This window comes from Gadus chalcogrammus, chromosome 9, assembly GCF_026213295.1.
Source record: "Gadus chalcogrammus isolate NIFS_2021 chromosome 9, NIFS_Gcha_1.0, whole genome shotgun sequence".
NCBI classification, from domain to species: Eukaryota; Metazoa; Chordata; class Actinopteri; order Gadiformes; family Gadidae; genus Gadus; species Gadus chalcogrammus.
This window is the reverse complement of record NC_079420.1, coordinates 7,120,781-7,141,353: the sequence shown is the minus strand read 5'-3', so window position 1 is coordinate 7,141,353 and position 20,573 is coordinate 7,120,781. Positions and strand designations below refer to the sequence as shown.

Here is a 20,573-nt window from a genome sequence, read left to right as displayed (position 1 = left end):
CAGACTGTGAGGTAAATGGACCAGCGAAGAAGAACCTACTATTGTTATTCCATGCGACTGGCTGCAGTCTGTTGTTAATTTTTTATTTCCATGTTTTCTAGCAACCAGTAACTACAGTGTTGCTAAAAAAATAACTAGTAAAATGCATTCCCCAACCATGGTTATGACGTGAGGCTTGAGACGTGATTGGTAAGATACCCTGTTGTTGTGTTTATGGTGCATGATACTGTGAACTTGTTTCCTCCTTTAATTATCGTCAAATAGGCCTAAAGTTACTTGGTGAAATGTGTCCCTTGTACGGACAACTCCACTCTATAACTTTTCACACTGATGTGGGTTCAAAGGTGTCTGTACACATTTCTTTGACTAAATGGATCCCGCCATCTGTTTGATTATGATTTATAATTGTTTTGGTTGTATTTTGTTTCATAGGACCCTTCATTTGACCCTTCTACTCTGGTATTTCTCTACAGCGCACAGGGAAAGAAGTGAGTGACTATTCCCCCTCCCCTCTGCAACATATCTGTTCAGATTTTTGCCTCCCATTTCACTTTTGCTGAACTAACCTCGGTTGAAAGTTTGAAACAAATATATATTAAACCAAAATAAACTGCTGTATGTTATTGGCTCATCAGCATTTTTGTTCCTATTGAACCATTCATTTTTCAGTGGCATATCATCGCGGTCAAAAATCTATCAAAGAGGCCTATGATGACTGCTTCATGCAAACGGATACAAGAGAGGTAAGGGAAGTCCACATTGCTTATCGAAACCAGCACTGCTAAAGAAAGAGTTGTCTTATTTATATGCATGGAGGCATGACTTGATAAACATTCTGAAGATATTTGCACATTATAAGCTGGGGATGTTAAACCTCTTACCTATTTTCTGTGCACCGACTTATGTGAAAAACAATTTTTGACATTCGACCAGAATTGAGCAAGAGCACTTCAGCGCTAGCAGGCGCAAAACAGGTTCAGTGTGCCTATTTTTGCCACTGATCGGCTCATTTTGCTGTTATAAATAGACAGGATCCCAACAGATTAATAAAAGAAAATTGTGGAGGTTTCCCTATTCTTGATGCCTCCGCCCTCCTTCACCCAATCGTTAAGCTAACACTCTGCCACGCTTTCTGTTGTCCAAAACATTAAACTCTTGCCGGCACTCCTCTCTCCAACTCTCACTCACGTTAACATCATTGTCTTCCTGCATAGTCAGAGCGAGACTTCTTATTGAGCAAGACTTGGTTATAATAATACCATCGTTACTATCGTCTATTGCTGTAAAGTGAGACAGCTTCAGTGCTCTGCCTGCTCAACTGGTAGTGCATGTCATGATAATCACCATGGTAAGGGGTTCGATTCCCCATACCCAAATGTTATATTATTGAAAGGCCAGATATGTCCTTGGTGACTAGGGAGGCGTCCGGCTCATGTTAGGAGCCATTCATTCACGTATCAATTCTAGAGATACCAGAAGGCCAGGTGTCTGAGATTCCCAGATGCTCGAGGCCACAAAAACAAGCATAATTCCCCGCACATAGCCACAAGGGACAAGCACACATACTGGTATCCAGGAGGTGGGAGCTCAGCACCATGCTTAGCCAAACAGAGCACATTACGAAGGCCACTCCTGACCATTATTAAAGTCACAACACGTAGCCAGGCAGGGCATCAACGGATGCCCAGCTAAGAGTATCTCCATGCATGCCTATACAATTCCTCTACTTTTGCTTCGTAGATATCATACCAAACCTTTACCAAATAAAGTGAGTTAAAAGCGACCCTGACTCGGCGACTTTCTGAAAGAACACAGCAATTTACATATTATACCACCAGGTGTGAGTGTGATTAGCCATTACAAGCCATTTTGAAAATCGGCCTCTTCTGACATCACAAGTGGGCATGTCTGCCTAGACGTATGCTGGATATATCAGTCTAGCAGACTACCCAGTGGACTGTAGCAAACGTTGCTCATCTATCCAACATCCATCTAGGTGGACACGCCCACTTGTGATGTCAGAAGATGCAGATTCTAAAAACGGCTTGTAATGGCTAATCACACTCGCACCTGATGGTATAATGTGTGTTCCAGATGCCTCGGATACCAGCCTTCCGAGTTGCACTTGTGACGTACCTTGTCTCGTAGCATTTATAGCGTTCCCGTTCGTCTTTGTGATTTTGTCATGTCATTGGCTAGTCATTGTTATTGTTAACTACATTAGCCTCTTTAGCATACCACCTCGAAAACCACACAATTTTCGAGCAATTTTACATTGTATTGCACGCACATCACGACCATGTAATACATAAATTGGTGACCGGAATAAAGTAACAATGTAATCAAGTGTGTAAGAGCATTTAAAATCGACAATAAATTGGCCAACGTGGTACAAATACAAACCAAATAAATCTCTTTATGGGCGGAGCCATTTTTGTCGTCGAGTCGCCTCACTGAACTCGGTATACTCTCAGAATTCCGAGGGGGACCGACCAAAAGGGGGCTTGCCTCCGTGAAATGCCTCAAGAAAGCTGGGAGATTTCCCTCTTGCAACTCGGGAGGCTGGTGTCCGAGGCATCTGTAACATCCCATAATATGTTCTTTCACATCATGGCTGCGGTGCCTCCAGGTGACATTCCAGAGAGTGGTGAACATCGTGGAGAGAAGGACCACGGTGCCCCGCCCAGAGGTGGACTACAGCCAGGACGGCTTCGCCCCTGACTGGAGCAAGGACCGATACACAGACGAAGACAAGGGCTTCCTCAGCTTCCACAGGAAAGCCACCCCACCCCCACAGGAGGTACGGCCACCTTGACTTTACCGTCGTTAATATTAGAAAGCTCAAGAAGCAGTTCACAAAAAGGTGACGTATTATACCACCTGGTGTGAGTGCGATTAGCCATTACAAGCCGTTTTGAAAATCTGCCTCTTCTGAAATCACAAGTGAGCGGGTCCACCTAGATGTATGACGGATAGATGAGCAACATTAGCTACAGTCCACTGGGTAGTCTGCTGATATATCCAGCACACATCTAGGTGGACACGCCCACTTGTTATGTAAGAAGAGGCAGATTTTCAAAACGGCTTGTAACGGCTAATTACACTCACACCTGCTGGTATAATATGGGTCCGTTAAGAAAGTAAGATATGATCATGCACTTCAGTTTTATGCTGCTGTTATCGATGGGTTTCCAGAGTGTCACATTTAAAGCAACGGTGCATAATACCACAACTTATCTTTTATACATATCGTTTTATGTTTGTTTGCTCGGGTCTAGGTTCAGGCTTACTATTGCGGTGAAACCAGAGATGACACTCAATTAAGGCGGCAGGTTGAGATAAGGTAATTTAAACAGATTATTTGTATTTATCGTGTGTGTTGTAGCGTCCTTTTTTGAATTCCAAATGTTTTGTATATATGTGTATATATACGCACAGTATAATAATGTTATGTATGTATGTATGTGTGTGTGTGTGTATGTATATGTGTGTGTATATATATGTGTGTGTGTGTGTGTGTGTGTGTATATATATATATATATATATCGTTATTACACTGTACGTGTAATATTCAAACGTGCCACAAGGAGGTGGTAGAGGACTGTTTTTTACCGGGTTGAGTTGAATAATTATTTTGGTAAATATGACCTGCGTACTGAAAGACAAGGAGCAGCATCCTATTAACACATTTGGTAATGAGGAATGAGCACATTAGTATTAACCTCTATAGAAAAGCAATGGAATGTCGTTACTGCACATTCATTCGAAACTCAAAAACAGCATTATAATTGCTCTGGTAATACAAATACTTCAGTCATGAGAGAGGGGCATGAGAAAATATCAATCATTGTTAAACTTTTCTAAACTCTAAACTAAAGCAGTCCTTGGTTTTGGTCGAGGCGTGGCCCCCTCACACAGGGCAGCTCAATTTGGGGTCTCTAACACACATACCTCTCAGATGGCCATCTTGCCCCAGACAGTTTGAGGTGGCAATAGTTCATGGATCAAGAGTCCATGCACCGCCCGACACCACCACACTCTGCTACCAGGAGCCCAAACAGGACACAAAGGACTGCACTGTCTGGACTCTCTGGGCCAAAGAACCAACCCCCCCCCCCCCCCCCCGAGAGAGACACCCACACACACACACACACACACACACACACACACACACACACACACACACACACACACACACACACACACACACACACACACACACACACACACACACACACACACACACACAGGGAAACCAGTTGGATCGCTCTCACACACACCTAAGGATCTCCACCAAGCCTTTTTTCTCTTCTATCACTACATGTCTCTGTTTGATCACTTAAATGGCAATCCCTTGAAAAATGGGGAATAGCCCCCTCCAAAATGATTCTGAGTTCGAACCATAATGTCCACGTTGCATGGCACCTCCATCTCTGCTTAAGCTTTGCTATAGATTATGCAAGTGAATGGTTTTTGGTTAGTGCTGTTAGATGAGTATCCCCCTGGTATCGACAGAGAGATTTTACATATCCGATGTGTGCTTCGGTTAATGAACTACTTATGCATCCTTGGAATTTTATTCTGAATTGGATGTGCAAAGAGAGAGAGTTTGGAGGAACGCATTTATAAACTTTATTGACCATTATTAAAATGCCCTTATCCCTCCCTTCACCGATGCAGGGGTAGCACCATGTGCATGTTTAAGACGGCAAACGACACCAATAAAACGTTGAGACAATCAGCCTGAGCAATGGGTGCATTCTGAATGTGTGCTACATTGTTATGGGGACGGCCGCTTCTCGGAGAGACATTGATGCCCCCGAGCTAAACCCTCTACAACAGCCCTGTGTCACAGGGCTGAAGCTGGCCCATGCTCCTCTGTCTGCCAGCGCCCCCCAGATTTACGGTCGGTCAATTGGTCGAACCTGACCTCTGCACGGTGCGTTTGAGAGCGGCACCGTCACGCCTCAGCCAGGGCCCCGGACTCGGGGTCCGGGCGGCAAAGGTCAGCTCGTTTCCAACGGCATCTCAGACTTTTCATCGGGCGACGCGGCCCAGTGGCGAAAGGTTAACGCATCGTCCTAGCGGGAAAACGCTGTTCTCTTGGCCGTAGTGTGCTTAGAGTAACTGCTACACACTAATGCACAAAAAAGTGTCCTATCATAAGCCTCTCGTTAATAAAAGTATGTGTGTGTTTTTTTGTTCTGGGGGGGGGGGTTCCAGCCATTAAAGGAGAAACGATAGATAATGAGTGTATGGGGGGGGGGGGTTGCCATAAGTGCAACAAGGAGTTCCTCTTTGAACCATCAAAGCAACCCTTTGCCAGACAAAGCTGTGTCCCGCGAAGTGTTTTCATAACCCGGCCCTCCTCAATTAATTATCCACGCTACCGCCTGTATGGCCGGCACTGATAGAAGCACACTGGGTATCTTTAGTTTCTCTCATAGTTATGCTACAAAATAGTATGACTGAGATTAGGGACTGACCGAATGTTTCCGTTTTTTTTTGTTGGTTTTCTTGAGATCGAGCTTCACAATTTAAAGTAATCTGTATTTTACGGTTTTAATTGTTGTCTTAAGGAAAGCACCCTGTAGTTTGCCTGAAGCTAAGGACTGGCTCTGTAACGGTTCTCCTCAGAATAAGACCACCCTTTAGTTTATCCTATATCGACGCGTCTGTTTTTGTTTGAGTTTTCCTTCGTCAATAGCGCTGTGGTGTTGGTTTTACAGGAGTGCTGCAGCAATGCAACAATGGCAATTAAGTTTCTCCTGCTAAATGCAGAGCAGAGCGCTGGCTACTTCAAACAGGCCATAAGTCATAAAAGGTTGAGGTCTAGTTAGGCCTGTTCTTTGTTTGGGGATGTGGTGCAGGTTCAGGGGTAGGTCAACAGGACCAGGTGCTGCTGGTTCATTTATACCTCTGCTACTCTCCAGCTTGTTACTGAGGTATCACAGGGTTGGGGCGTTTGAATATTTAACCGTGAGCAGGTCGCAACCGAGGGCTTAAGCGCAAAGTTCAACGGACTTGACGGGAAAGTATTTAATATGCAAGTGGTCTCATTAAAATGTTCAAAGCTATACGTTTATATTTGATCAATTAAGACTACAGCTGAGTGATCAACAAACCATAATCAGCCACCATTGTTGATTTGTCTTTTTGCATATTCCATGATTTGAAATTGAAATTGCATGTTGGTATCCACTCAGTTGATTGCTGAATTGTAAGTTAAAGTACCCCTCTAGTCTCTCTGTGATTGTGTGCCCACACAACCGGCCATTACATCAATACCCTTTCTCTGATGGAGTGAACACAGCGGTTGAAGCACCCAACTTTGATGTCGAGTCAGTGGTTTCATAATTATTCTATGTGTTGTTGTTCTCCTTTTAATGCTGTCCATAACCGTTACCATGCCTGTAGCTGATTTTAAAGCGGTGTCTAAACTGAACCGAGTGATCATGTGTCTGTCTGATCTGGTCCAACCCCAGGAACCGCGGAAGAACCTCCCCCGATCTGGGACGGAAGACCCGGGGGAGGCCGACCGATCCGACGGGGCCACGCCATGGCCGGGGGTCTCGGGTCGTCCAGCCCTCCTTTCCATACGCCAACCGGGGGTACGTCCTGCTTTTTGCGGGGGATTATTTATTATCACACTAACTTTTGAACCGCCTTTGTCGTGGTCACGTTTATTCGGACCACGTTATGATGCACTTTTTTTTAACAAAGCAATAGATGGTTGTGGGATTGGTTGACCAGACGGAAATGTACTGCGTTACAACCCTAATGTCTGCAGCCTGACTGGAAGCGTCGCTCGTTAAGATAGGACTGCTACTTAATAATAAAATATAATAATGTATCTAACCCTGTATCTGGTTTAAGGGTGGATTCTCATGCTCCCAACAGACAGTGTCGGGTCTTTTTGTTATTTAGCCTTCCATGCTTGAAATTGGACCTCCTTTCTTGGAAGACGGCCCTATAAGTCTGCCACTTTTTACATATTTTGGGTTCCACTTGAAAGCAGAATGACCCTTTTAGATGAATCCATTATTCACTCTGCAATGTCTTTCTCTTCCTGCATGAAATACACACACGGTTCATAAAGTAGCACACTCTATTTAAATTGAAAGCATTAATGTTCACTTAATTGTATCAATAGTGAAGCAGCAGTTAATTAAATAATACAAAAGAATATGTAAAAAAGTTTTGTCAAATACCTAAAACAATAAGAACAGTTGGGCTTGCAATAGAAAGCAATACCTTATGACTTACAGACATACTGCATAAGGCTTCGAGCCTAAATATACCTATACCGCAGAAGATGGCTCTGAAAGGCTGAGAATCCTGATATTCTAAAACAAATGTATGCTTCACGTCTTTGAGATACAAACGTAAATGGTAAATCATAACCAGGTATATTGTGATCTCGGCACAACTGTTCCATTTCTACTTGATTCCACCATCCCGTGTATGTCGTCTGCCTCAGCTAAAACACGTTTTCCCTCCAGCCAGGACAATGACGGCTGCAAGAGACGGGACTCGCGTCATCCTCTCCGGGGGCGATCGCCTGTGAGGAGGGACCCCCATGCAGCCCTGCCTGCCTCACACGCAGGGTTCGAAGGCCGAGGCAGAAGCTTCTCCCCGGACCGGGAGAACTCCTACACCTACCAGCAGCTCCAGCAAAGAAGTAGGTCCTACCTTTTAATGAAAAAATCACACCGTTTGTTCTGTGTCCTGTGTAGCTTAGTTAGAACTACTGCTCAATGGTATTAACACTGTCAGAGTTAGCTTTCGGTTCCCGTCTTTCCTGCCCACGCTAAGAATGCATGCACTCATGTATTGCACGTTTTGGATGAAAGCATCCATCAAATGTCATTTATTATGTACGGTACATGTATTGTAAAAAATGGCTGGTTTCTACAACCGACTACACTGTGTGTGTCGGCCCACTTATCCCTTATAGGGATTAATAATTAATACATTAACTATCCGTATTGTTGTGTGCGATGGAGAATGACTGTGATTGTGTTTTTGCAGGGAAAGAACAAGACAATGGTCACTACTGGACCTCTGGTAAGTTGTCAAAGGAGAAATCCGGTGTAAAATGGATTTGGGATATGTTTGGTATGATAACGAGTTGGAATGTTCATTTTGGAGCAAATAGCGCGTATAGACGCATTCTTCAGTTGGCTATTTTCAGCCGATTCTATCAAAAAAAACAACGAAATCGCTATTTTAAACCACTTAAAAGGCTAGAAGTAGCCCGACACTTTGGTAGCATAATAAGGGTCTTAACATATAAAAACAGGCATTGATAACTTTGTAAGTGTACAGATTGTTTATTAAAAAGGACATTTTATACAAACAATACCATCAGTAGTTCACCCGTCGACTACTGACTCGATAAGTAGATTGACCAACACAGAGATTGTGACATCCGTCATCAACAGGCAAGCTCTGTGTTCGCCAATCCACTTATCGAGTCTTAAAAACAAGATGGCGTCGTAGAATCGGCTAAAAACAGCCAATTTAAGAATGCGTCTATACAAGCTTTTTTGCCTCCCAACGAACATTCCAACTCGTTATCAATCAAAACATATCCCAGATCCATTTTACACTGGATTTCTCATTTAATACACTCATCTTTTAATACAATGTGATGTGAAGGCATCTTAGGTTTCTGAAAAGGGCTTGTACATCAGTTAGCATCATGTTCTGTTGGCGCTTATCCACCATGTTGAGAGGAATCAAGAGAATAGCTGTGGCAGTTTGAAATGCAACAATTGTCTCCCCATCTTGTCAAATCATTTCAAAGAAGTAACTTGACAATGACCAAAAATCATTATGCCAACACAATAATTTTGATTCCTATGTTCGCAATATAACAGAGGACATTATGCTGCGACCTTGCGTTTCCAGGGTTTACGAACTTCTATGTTTTATGTACTACCATGTCGTACAAATATCATCAGGCTCTCAGCAAAAGCAGGTACCTACATTCATACTTATTGGTTCCGGCATGAGTGTTTTTCCCACTCTCTTCACGCCTGTGTTTCGGCGAGACTGAATGGCTTCATTCATGGATCCTCAGGCCTGTAGGAACGGTGGTGCTGCTGATGAAGCATCTGTTTTGGGAGGTGGGGTGGGGGCCAGGGCGCTGAGGTGTGCTTGGCCCCCATTTTAAGATGTTAATAAACGCCACACCGAGGTTCAACACTGGGAGAAGGAGAAGCTCTGGTTTTTATTGAGGTGTGTCGCCTTCAGATCCACAGGTTGACCTCGGTGACTAAGTCGTTTGTGCCCTGCCTTAACAGATGGGTTTGAAACCATGTGTGCAGGCCTGTAATTGTACCCATTTTTGTGGGGTTTTCAGTCTTTTCACAAGCCCTTGAACCAGTGACCTACGTAGAAACACATGGGCGCAGATGGGTCAGTATGTCTTGGGTTAATGCCGAGCCGATGTCGTGAAGGCTTGCACTCTGAGGGTTGCAGGTGGAGGCTTCTGAGCACCACACTGAATAGTTTATGTCCTCCATCCCCTTGGAAGATGCAATAAAAAAGCGCTACAAAAGAGTTGTCCCTCCCCTCCACCTCCACCCATTCATCTGCAACACTAATTAGGGCCAAACATCAAAGGCCGCTGAACATGGGACCCATCACCATACACACCAAGCTCTAGTTAAAACATCTCTTTGATAGTGGACCACATACCAAAGAACCAACCAATTGGGTACTCTGGAGCTGATGAATAATGCACTTTATTGTCCAGGTGAACAATATGTATTGATACCAAATGGTTTGGATCACTAAAATAGTACCAATGCAGATATGATGATATTTCATCTGTCATTATGTGGTCAGAATGTCTTATTTCTAGAATGTTCTTATATCATATCTAAAGTAGAGGGTGAGTACAGTTTCAAAAACTTCTCCCCCGCTGTTCTTAATGGCTGTTGGCAGCTACCGTGGTATTGGTAATATCGTCTTTCTCACTGTAGAAGGATGTTTTGAAATCTTTTGATAACTCTTTCACTGTTTGTTGAGTGCAAGTCATTTTCCCCCTTCACGATGGTGGTTTTATCTTTCTGAAGATGAAAAAGTCACTATGAACTGCCAAACAGTTTTAAACACACCCCCATATGGCTGAAATCAAATAAACAGACTTTACTATTGGTGGTGTTCATTCGGCTCTCACTTGACTTAGCTAGTATGACAGGTAAAGGACCTAGTTTGGCATATTGTCACCACAAACACAGTCCATGCATTGGGAACTAGCCATCTCTATGACTGAGTGCTAGTAGCGTAACAACCCAGCATGTCCAGGGTTCTACATATGGGCCGACCGTATATGCCTCGCAGTGTGAGTTCTGAGCAGCTGGCTGCAAATTTCCTCAGTGTATGTGTTGGCTAATCCAGGTTTAAGTGTTTTTTTTATCCATTGTTTAATTGCAAAGTAAAGGTTATTTTTTCCTAAAACGTCTATAGAAATATCTGTGTGTGTGTTATCTGCTAGACATTTAACACTCAACTTTAGTACACCAATAATCGCCTTTTAATGAGAAATATGGGCCTGATTTTAGTTGTGTTGGATGCAGTATCTCCATTTATATTTGATATTGGAGTGCTGTAGTCTTTTGGATTTGCATTTTTTCAATCTGTTTGTATTTTTCTTTTCCGAGTATCCCCTCCGGGATATGAGCATCCCCATTTGAGAACCACTGGTTAAGACCACGACTTGGCAGCAGGCACCATTCTCTAGCTGTCCAACAGCCCGTAGCATTTTGTCTTCCTTCTGGCCCTGCTGCGCCAAACCAAGTGATTGACAGCTATGGCTCACGCACAAACTCGATTACTGCCGCCTATAATGTTTCCATTATGGCCCCCCCGAAATAAAACAATGCCGGTCAGGAACATTTGTCAACATTTCCCCGACGTCCATTTGCTCCGATATCTCCACATTTCTGTTGAGCCATTTTGTTTTTCTTCCTGTGTATGTGCTGGCTGTGTTTCCTCAGAAAGGTCCAGAGCCTCATCGAGACACAATTCCAGCGGGCCCGACGACACAACATCCCACGGCTCAGCGGTGACCAAGGTGGGTGGCGGGGGGGGTGGGGGGGACACACAGACGATAAGCACTACTATAACATGAGCTACTCGGGGGTCGCAAACATGAAACCGGCCTCCATTTTGGTTTAACCGACCGGAAAACTTCTCGTCCTCCGGAGTTGTCCGGGGCTGAATAACACGGTGGGCCTTTAAATCATTGATCTGGAACGCCATTAAAACTCCCCCCGAAACACTTCTTGCTCGGTGTGGTGAATACAATTAGCTACAGATGATTGTGTTCTATGTATTGGGTTTTTACTGCCCACCGCAGGACGTTGAGGTGAATTAACAGCACCCGCCCGGCCGTGGTGGTGGGAGATGGTCACATCGGAAGGGGGACTTACCGGGCGTGACGACCAGCGTTTCAGCGGAAGGAAAGGGGAATGGGAGTCACAGGGGAAAGGGGACACGAGCGGTCCATGAAACTAGAAGTGCTTATTGGACTAAAATAACATGCATCGACCCGTTCTGCAGTTTAGATTTAAGCAGTTACACGAGTGCTACTTTGAATGCGTAATGTGCAGAGATGAAAGCAATTTCAATGGGCTTTAAAACTTAAAGTAATTGAACTTTACTTTTCCCCTCCACCAATTATAAATCCTGCTGATTAGCGCACTCGTGTGACCTGAGGGTTCACTGGCCTCCGGGAAACCTTTTGATCAGGGGGTCAGTACCGCGAAACACACTCCAACGCGCTGCTGTGTGACATATCCCAACACACGGCAAACACAGGAAACTAAACTAAACTCCTCACAGGGCAAAGGCAGGGCTCCTTCACAACATTCGCCCTGCACTTTGAAATCGGAACCAGTTTTCTAAACCCTGTGACCTGAGCTCTAACCCTCGACCTTTGACCTCGCCAGGAGAGCGTCCCCGTGTCCGTGGTGGGTCCGCCGGAGGTTCCTCCGTCCGCCAGCCCTGAGCCGAGCCCTGCCCCCACGGAGGATCTGAAGGCCCGCCGGGCCCAGGCCCTCACTAACAAGGCTCTGGAGATCGAGGAGGTAAGGGTGTTCGCTCTGTGAAAGGCCTGCTGAATCGAGTTTGGGAGTGTGAGAGAGTGGTGGCTTTTTCACGGCACGAAGGGCATAATGAGGTTTCATTATATTCAACCTTTTACTTCTGAATCTCAATGGCTGCCTGAACATGGTGCTACCGGTTTGTACTTCTTACGCGCTGTGCGAGGAATCGTTTTGCTGCTATTATTATTATCATTATTGCTAAAGAACGTTCCTGTATTCAATTGAATGCATCAGTACTACAGACTGAAGTAGTCATTATTACAATGATTCCAAATACTTTCCTTTCCCAACCTTTTGACACGTTATGGTACACAAATCAGAAAAACGACAACACGTGATGTGACGCTAAATCTGCCAGTAGCGAGTTTATCCTCAACAACCCCTGCCTTTCACATGGTTGCCTCAAAAGCAATGAAACGCAGTCACTGGCAGCCTGCTCCCTCATGCAAACTCCTAATTTGGGCTGTGGACTCGTTGCCGTGGAGAGGGCGGATGAGTTGGCAGAACGCTCTTAATTAACCACAGGTTGCGATTCCCTCCTCTCCGGCGGTGCTATTACATTGTGTGACGACCCCTACCGCTGCAGCGCGGCCCGCTACAGTGCCACTTATCTCTTCCCGTTAAAAGCGGGGCAGAATCGGGCCCGCGGGGCCCAGGAGGGGCCACCCAACGAGGGCCTACGTCTCTTGGCACCAGCGTGCGTTATGCTCAGTGTGCTGTTCCCCCGACCAGAATACAGTTGTGGTGTGGCGAGGGCCACACCGCACGCACGCACGCACACACGCGCGCACACGCACACACACTGATCCATCACATCCCTGGAAGGCAGCCTTGCGTCGAGAGAGGTTTAGCGGCGTATTGCTGGAGTGAGAGACGGACAGACGTCTGCATCACATGTCCGCTTTCGGATGCATCTTTTTTTCTTTTCTTTTTGGGAAAGGAAACACAACCTCAAATACGAAGCATTGACCCAGAGCAACCCATGGGGCTATTGGAGGGCGATGTGAAAATCAGAATATGAACGTCTTCTCCTGACAGTGGGAACGTATACGTATTGAAGGCTGCAATCACACTGAGCGGTGAGAGGCCTGATTCGTATCAGCGGGGAGAAGGATGGTTCAGGTTGACCGGCAGAAGGGAAACTCGATACCTGTACCAGGCGAGTCAGGCCGGAGGAAGTGAACGTACGCAGAAAGAGAAGCACACCGAAACACAAAAGCAAGCTGATTACGCTATTGCAGAGGCTGTGGCTATCCCAGCCCTGGCTAAGTGCCTGGTAGTGATTTACAGAGTCCATTCATTATTTCAATCAGCGCAAATGAAACAGATCCATTTTAGCTATTAGCCCGCTCTCCGTCGAGAGGTCCGGTTTGCAGCTTCAGTGATTAAAATGGCTCTTTTAATATCCCCTAATGTGTACCAGCCGTTCACTCATTACCCCACTTCCCTTGTTAGGCCGGACCCCTGCCTGCATAGCCACTCATTTGAGCAGAACTCAAGTTTGTGTGTGTGTGTAATCTTTATCGGACCCTCCCCTCCTTGCTCCACTATATATCCCAGCTCACAAACACACATCTCTTGTCTGTTCCCCTGTTATTTAGTAAGTCCACAAACATCCGATCTGGGTGGTTGCCCACTCATGGACCCCCAGTGTTGCTGTATCTCTGGGGCTTCAGGCCCGTGTGTGTGGCCCCCCTCTATCAGCCCCGGGATCAGCCTATGGATCAGCAGTCACATGGGGCGAAAATTTCCCACAGCCTTTCCTACACACACACACACACACACACACACACACACACACACACACACACACACACACACACACACACACACACACACACACACACACACACAGAGACACAGACACACACTGTAATGGCAATTTACAATATACGTAGTCTAATTGCGTGTAGTCGACATTTAAATTCCACACACACACACACAAGAGGACACACACAGTCGCACAAGGACTCGCATACACCAAGCCCCAGTGCATTCTTCCTGTTTTTGTTTTTCTTGTGTTTTTTAACTGACACGGGAGTGGTATTCACCAAACCCTAGGGCTGCAAGGCCCCTCTCCCCTGCTGACTTCAAAGAATAAATAAACGGTTTATGGGCACATGAGGTGAAAATGTAATCAATGTCGCTGCCAACGGTGGATTGAGAAAGGCTACAGAGACTTTGTTTTGAAAGATGGCAAACACAATCAGCGCTACGTGCTTCAGTGTGTGTGGGCATGTTTGTCGGCTTGCGTTGTGTGCGTGTGCGCGGGTGGGTAGCGGTATGCACACGGCATACTTTAGTCTCGTTTATCCCCTCGCAATCGGTTACAGATTCCCCTCGCGCTACACTCATCCTCCGTCCAAACCAAACGTTCCAACTCTCACTGGACGCAGCAGGGAAAGTCACACGTTCTTCCACGACACCTCGTTACTCGGACTCGAACTGGGAAAAGGGTCCCAGTCAAATCGCTCGTAGTCGCTGGTACAAACCCGACCCCGGGCTCGCTCGGCCACACGGGTCGTGAGCTGCTACGCGGTCGTCGCCGCCGCCGCAACGCTGTCATTATGTGTGAGGTCACGGACGCGCTCGGCAGCATCTCCAGACGTTGGAGGAGATGGCGCAGCCCAAACATCTTCCACCGCCGGGGTTATTTGCGTCCTCCCGGCGGGTCACGCCCCCCTCGGCCCCGCCCCCTGAGAGTGAGAACGCCGCGTGTTGCTTTGCTTTTGTTTTGTTTCTCCGATGTCCCGCCTTCTCCCGGGCTTGGGGAGAAACAGCAAGGCGTTGCCGTTTTTTGGTTTTGTTTTGTTTTAGTTGACCTGTGAATCACTTTTTCAGGTATTTGTGAGACCAATGTTGGGTCGTCTTTTTCTTTGTTTTCTTACAAAAAATGAGAATGATTTGCTTCAGTTTTGGTTGGCTGCTTGTCGGACAAATCAAGCAGAAGCACATGGTCAATGTAGGCTTTTATCCTGCTATTTCCATTGGTAATTATTTGTGGCATTCAGACAGAATGGTAAATACAGAAATAGTTACGCAAGAAAATTTGAATCCCCTTTATCAGGTGCAATACTGTGATATAAACTCCAGACAAAGACAACCATTTCACCAGCGGTGCTGGATGCCTCAGACTGGCTCAGAGGAGGCCGAGTGTTGCATCCTTACTCACTTAAACAGGTTTCACGGTTTTTCCCGTTTCGTTTTGAGTTTCATCCCAGGAGCCGTGACATTGGATACATAAATGCGTCTCTTTGTCTGTCTCGACCGGCGCACTTCTGTCTCCTCCTGACTGACGCGCTGCGGAATGTCAGGGTGATTCAGGGATGCGGGAGGGAACAGATAGGTGTGTGTGTGTGTGTGTGTGTGTGTGTGTGTGTGTGTGTGTGTGTGTGTGTGTGTGTGTGTGTGTGTGTGTGTGTGTGTGTGTGTGTGTCAGACAGATCAACATGCTGGAGCTGGTTCATCTGGGGTGCCATCAGGGTTGCAGGGTTGGGTGGGGGAGTCGGAGGGGAGAGGGGGGAGAGTGGAGGAAGGGGGAGAGAAGGTCTAGGTTGGGAATTCAAGAGGGCTTCAGACTTCCAAGGAGGCCAGAGGGACCACGTCTCTCTCTCGCCCTCTCTCTTTTACTCTCTGACATTTAATTGGCAGCTAGAGCAGTGAAATTTAGACCAACTCATCCCCCCCCCCCCCCTTTGGGAGAGCATGGCAGGCTGGAGTGTTTTTATTCCGATTCTCATCTACCTTTGTCTAGTCCTTGAATCTGCACAGCTGTAGACAGAGAATGTCAGCGGGTTCTAACGGTTTTACGGTTTCCATCATAGTTAATTTAATTAATATTTTGGGGTGTTCTTCGATTAGGTTTTTAGTCAGGGATTTTCATCAAAGGCGTCTTACAGTGATTTTGTTGTCGAGACATGCCAATGAACCGGTAGGTGATGGGCGCCTTGTTCCAGGATGCCTCAGCTACACACACTGGGGTTTGAACTCAGAACCTTTCAATTGGGAGTCCAACGTTGATTCTTGAGTCTTCCCGGCAGTGAAACAAACCACACAATATCAATGACTGTACTTTTAATATAACACTGTCATACCCACGTACTCCATTTCCCGGCGTAAGCAAACCCAGAGGCCGTCAATGAACTTGAAACCAGTGCACATAATAAGGAGTTAGGCCTGGGTCCGGAGGTAGATGCACGCAGGTCACCTCCTCTACCCATGTAGTCATCGACTTTACCGTCCTCCTGACGGGAATGAGGCCGGGCCGTGGTTAACCTCAGCTCCCTGTGTGACCCTGGCAGCGCCCGCAGCCGACCAGTCCTCTGTCTGCTGTTGGTCCCTCTCGCACTCGGGGTCAGACACATCCTGAACCTTGTGTGTATTTCTTTCTGCTTTTTGAGACTGTCTTTAGTGGCTGGGAATTGTTGGTTGAGCTTAAATGATTCAGTTCTGATCAGTATATATAAATGAATTACTTGCAAGCGTTTATTTAGATTGTATTAAGGTTTGCTTGTATTGTAGTCCCGCAAAAGAAATGTCACCTGGATATTTATAGTGGGAATACTATCGCCTAGTCATTGAATCCATAATTATAGGTCATAATGTTATATGGTTAGCTTTGACATGTCAAAGAGGATACAAGTGAAGAAATATTGAGTCCTTCAATTGCAACAATATATGACCATTTGTTTTTTAGTTGGGCAAAAAAAAAATATTTCCTCCTTTTAGCAATTATTCATTGGTCGACACTTGCCTATTACTATTATGTAAGTCAATACACATTATCCCAAGCTACTAAAACTGCCACTTACAGTAACCATCATCCTTGCCGATGCATGTCATCATTGAGCAGGTTGGGGTTAAGAACCGATACACTTAAAACCAAACCGCTATTGACGCAGTCACACCACGTGATTGTGAGCATCTCGTCGCAACGTGACTGGCGTCATCAAAACAACTGCCCACACGTCGTAGTCAGTTGAACAGCACTTCGAGCACGCCGATTTTGTTGTTAATGGTGAGTACTTCATTTACAGCGCACATCGGGGCCTTTGGGCGTTTGCGCTCGGACGTGCGCTGTGGTCATTGGGGTTTGAGCCCAGAACCTTTTGGGCTGTGCGTCAAACACCCCTGCCACACATAGTCTTTAAGTCTGGCCTCAGCCACGGTACAGGTGACCTCTTCAGGACCCCGCCCTCCCAGACGGCTCCCTGGCTCTGAGGCCTCCTGATTGGGCGGTGTGAAAGCCAGGCCTGACCCTAACCTCTAGCGAGCATCAAATGCAGGGCTGGAGCACACCCCTGTGTGCTCCCTGCAGGTGAAAAAGGTTTAGTGGTCTGGCACCTGGGCCGATAATACAGAGGTTAACAGCCACTTTGTTCAGGCAGTAAAAGGGGGGGGGGGGGGGGGGGGGGGGGAAGAGACCCCGAAGCATTGAGCAGGACCTGGGATCTGGGTGTAACGTCGCGTGGGAGAACACGGCGGCGAAACACACCACTCTGACACCTCCTCAGCCTCGCTCTCGCCGCTGTGTACGGCCACAAGCTCGGACACGCAACCGCAACCGCACATACACACCGACGCATTCAAACACCTGTTTGGTGGAACCGCCTCCTCGGCGGGAATGGGTTCGCTAAGTTCACAGAGGAGGCGTTTGGAATGGAGAGCAGGCATCTGGAGAGGTGTGTGTTCACAGCTTGTGGAACGCATCGTTCCCATGTTCACACACACACAAATACACTTATACACATACACGCGCACAAACACACACACATACATGCACACACACTCACAATCACCCTCACACTCACACACACAGGGTGTTCTTAGATTATGGTCTGAAAGGGGCTTGTGTTTTTTATTTATTCAGATTGTCAGTCACTGTTGTATGGAGGTATCCTTTGGTTACTTTGTGTGCCTTAAAAAAGACCCGGCAATGTTAATGATATTGGATTCAGAGAATATGTATAAAATGAGCACATGCATACATTTGTATTTATTCAGGCAGTATTACTGTATCATCGATACCACTGCATCAGTTCCATGGTTGTGATACGTCCCTCCCTGCGTCCGGCCCACAGCTCTACGAGCGGGAGTGCCGGACGTTCGGCACGGTGGTGAAGCTGCTGGTGGAGAAGAGGCCCAGCCTGGAGGAGGCCCTCCAGGCCCCGCTCAGGGCCAACCTCCTGGAGCTCAAGCAGCGCTATCTGGACGACCTCAAGCACTTCATCAAGGAGCTGGACCAGCTGAGCAGCGGCGGTAGGGCCGCGGGGTCGCCCGCACCTCCGCAGATCACCGCCTGAGGACCGTCGTGTGCTCCCACAACCATACACACCGTGTGCATTCCGTGTGTGTCAGGTCAAGAGTAAGGCGGGGAGTCTGGAGGGAATACAGACTGATATTTGGTGCCATTTTCTATTGTTATGTGCATAGATAATAAGTAAGCGGCACAAGAAAAATCATGTTCTTGGGTGAAGCAAACCAAACAGTTTTATTTTTATGCCAATGTACATTCCTATTTGTATGTTATTCTATTCCTTTTTTTCGATTTACCCCTTCTGTAGCAAACACGGTTGAAGTGACCCTGACTTTCTGTCATGGCGAATATTGTTCACATTGCCTAGATTAAAATTGTATATTATAACAGAACAGGCAAGAATCTAAGATGTAGCTCAAATAGCTCCTATATATAGGGGCTATTTGATGCAACTTTGTTAAAGCAATTGATGTCATTAATGATAATAAATTTGTGTAACATTTATTTGTATGTTTTCTTTAATCTTTCAGACATTCGATTGATGGGAAACCGTGGTTGAAGTCATGATATATATAGTTTTATTACAATTATTAATCTTCGCCTTATATTCCAGTTTGTACATTTGTACAGATTACATTGATTTGTTTACAATACAAATGACCCTTAAATAGACCCCACAGCCAGGCTCTAATATTACATACAAAGTTTTTCTGGGGGGAAAGATACACAAGCCTTTACAGAAGCAACACATTAGGAGCATGGGCCATATTTATTTATGTATTGAACACCGTGATGTAAAAATAGCAATGGGCCAGCTGTTTCATAATTTTGCCTTTCGACTACAAAACAGGTCTTCAAACATGGGGGGGGGGATATAAAAAATAGCCATTTTGTTTATTACCTCTACAATATTTACATTCATATCTGTAATGTTAAATAACAATCTCGACTGACCGCTAAGTTATGCCTCATAAATATGCATGGCGCTGAATTACCTTGACCCTGATGACTAGTTTTGGTAATGCTTCGAAAGGAAACTTGCTTGAAAGAAACGTGGATGTTCACCTTTTGCTTTTTATACAACGGATCAATAATGTGAGTGCTGTTCATTAACGTAGCAGTAACCGAGTCAAAAAGTAACGAGGCAGTTTAAGCAAATTCATCAGTGGCAACGATAGATGGCGGAAAGTGGCAGAGAACTCCCTCAAACGAGAAGCATTAACGACAAGTCTATGAAATGATGCAGTTCTTGCCCTTGTGTCCCTTTTTTCTGGATTTAGTCCTTGGGCCGTAGGGCGGGGAGGGCATGCTGGCCACCGGGCTGGGCAGGTCATCGGTGTAATAATGTCTTAGGGGCCGGGGCTGGGGAATAGGTTGACCCAGGAAGAAGCCCTCTTCCTCGGAATCAGAGGAGGAAGAGGAGCAGGTGGAGCACCAGTCGTCGTCCTCGTTGCACAACCCCAAGAACCTCTCCATCGCTGGGCCCTTCGCCAGGCCATAGTCTGACCTCGCCAGGGGACTGGGGCGTCCATTGGGGGGCAGGCCGTACAGGTCCTGGCTGCCCCTCTGTGCGGGGGTGGCACGGCCTTTGTGGTCCTCTCTGTAGTACACCAGGGCCCTCTCCTTGGGCACCAGGTTCAGCGCGTTGTCGGAGCGGGACTTCCGGCTGCGGCGTCTCCTGTGGTGGCTGTGGTGGTGGTGGTGGCGGCCCGATTGGGCGTCCTGCTCCTGCCCGTCAAAGTTGTACACCCTGCGCCGGGTCCGTTCGCTCATGGGAGGCGGGCGGACCTGCAGCTCGTAGGGGCTGTTGTCCACCACGTCGTCTGAGAACTTGACTTGCTGCTGCCGGCTCTGGGAGCGGGCCCTCCTGAGGGCCGGCAGCTGAGGGAGCTGGGCCCGTTCCTCTGCCAGCGGGACCTCTACCTCCTCTTCCTCCTCCGCCGGGCTGTGGTCCTCTGCCTCGTCCTGCTCGGACGCGAGGCTCTTCAGGGAGGTGGCGCTCCTGTGCAGCATGGACGAGTTCATGGTCCCCATGTTGCTGGATTTGTCGCAGTCTTCCGTCTCCAGCTCTGTGAAGGTGTACACCAAGGGGCCGTCCTTGCCGTCGCAATCCACCGAGGCCCCTAAGAGAAAGGGAAGGAAGGAAGGAAGAGAATTAAAGCATGGTCATTTTACGGATTTTGTTCGAAAGAGTATCG

The 20,573-nt window shown here is 46.7% G+C and overlaps 2 protein-coding genes across 3 annotated transcripts in view; one reads left to right on the top strand and one right to left on the bottom strand.

The window, feature by feature from the left end:
- Positions 1-11: 11 nt before the first annotated feature.
- Positions 12-19,223, top strand: LOC130388574 (periphilin-1-like). The gene is made up of 11 exons (XM_056597937.1): positions 12-189; positions 433-488; positions 670-743; positions 2,630-2,800; positions 3,279-3,343; positions 6,486-6,611; positions 7,503-7,681; positions 8,032-8,067; positions 11,010-11,086; positions 11,964-12,101; positions 18,200-19,223. Coding segments are annotated over exons 2-11 (1,089 nt in total). The 5' UTR covers positions 12-189; positions 433-487; the 3' UTR covers positions 18,422-19,223.
- prickle1a (prickle homolog 1a) overlaps positions 18,181-20,573 on the bottom strand; it is a 30,774-nt gene continuing 28,381 nt past the window's right edge. For both annotated transcript variants that reach the window (XM_056597931.1, XM_056597932.1), the window contains exon 8: positions 18,181-20,498. In XM_056597931.1, coding sequence (XP_056453906.1) covers positions 19,606-20,498 — 893 coding nt within the window. In that variant the 3' untranslated portion in view covers positions 18,181-19,605. The remainder of the gene's footprint in view (positions 20,499-20,573) is intronic.

Coding starts and splice junctions, on each gene's coding strand:
- LOC130388574 (XM_056597937.1), top strand. Junction 744..2,629: donor TGCAAACGGATACAAGAGAG/GTAAGGGAAGTC, acceptor CGGTGCCTCCAG/GTGACATTCCAGAGAGTGGT. Junction 7,682..8,031: donor CCAGCAGCTCCAGCAAAGAA/GTAGGTCCTACC, acceptor GTGTTTTTGCAG/GGAAAGAACAAGACAATGGT.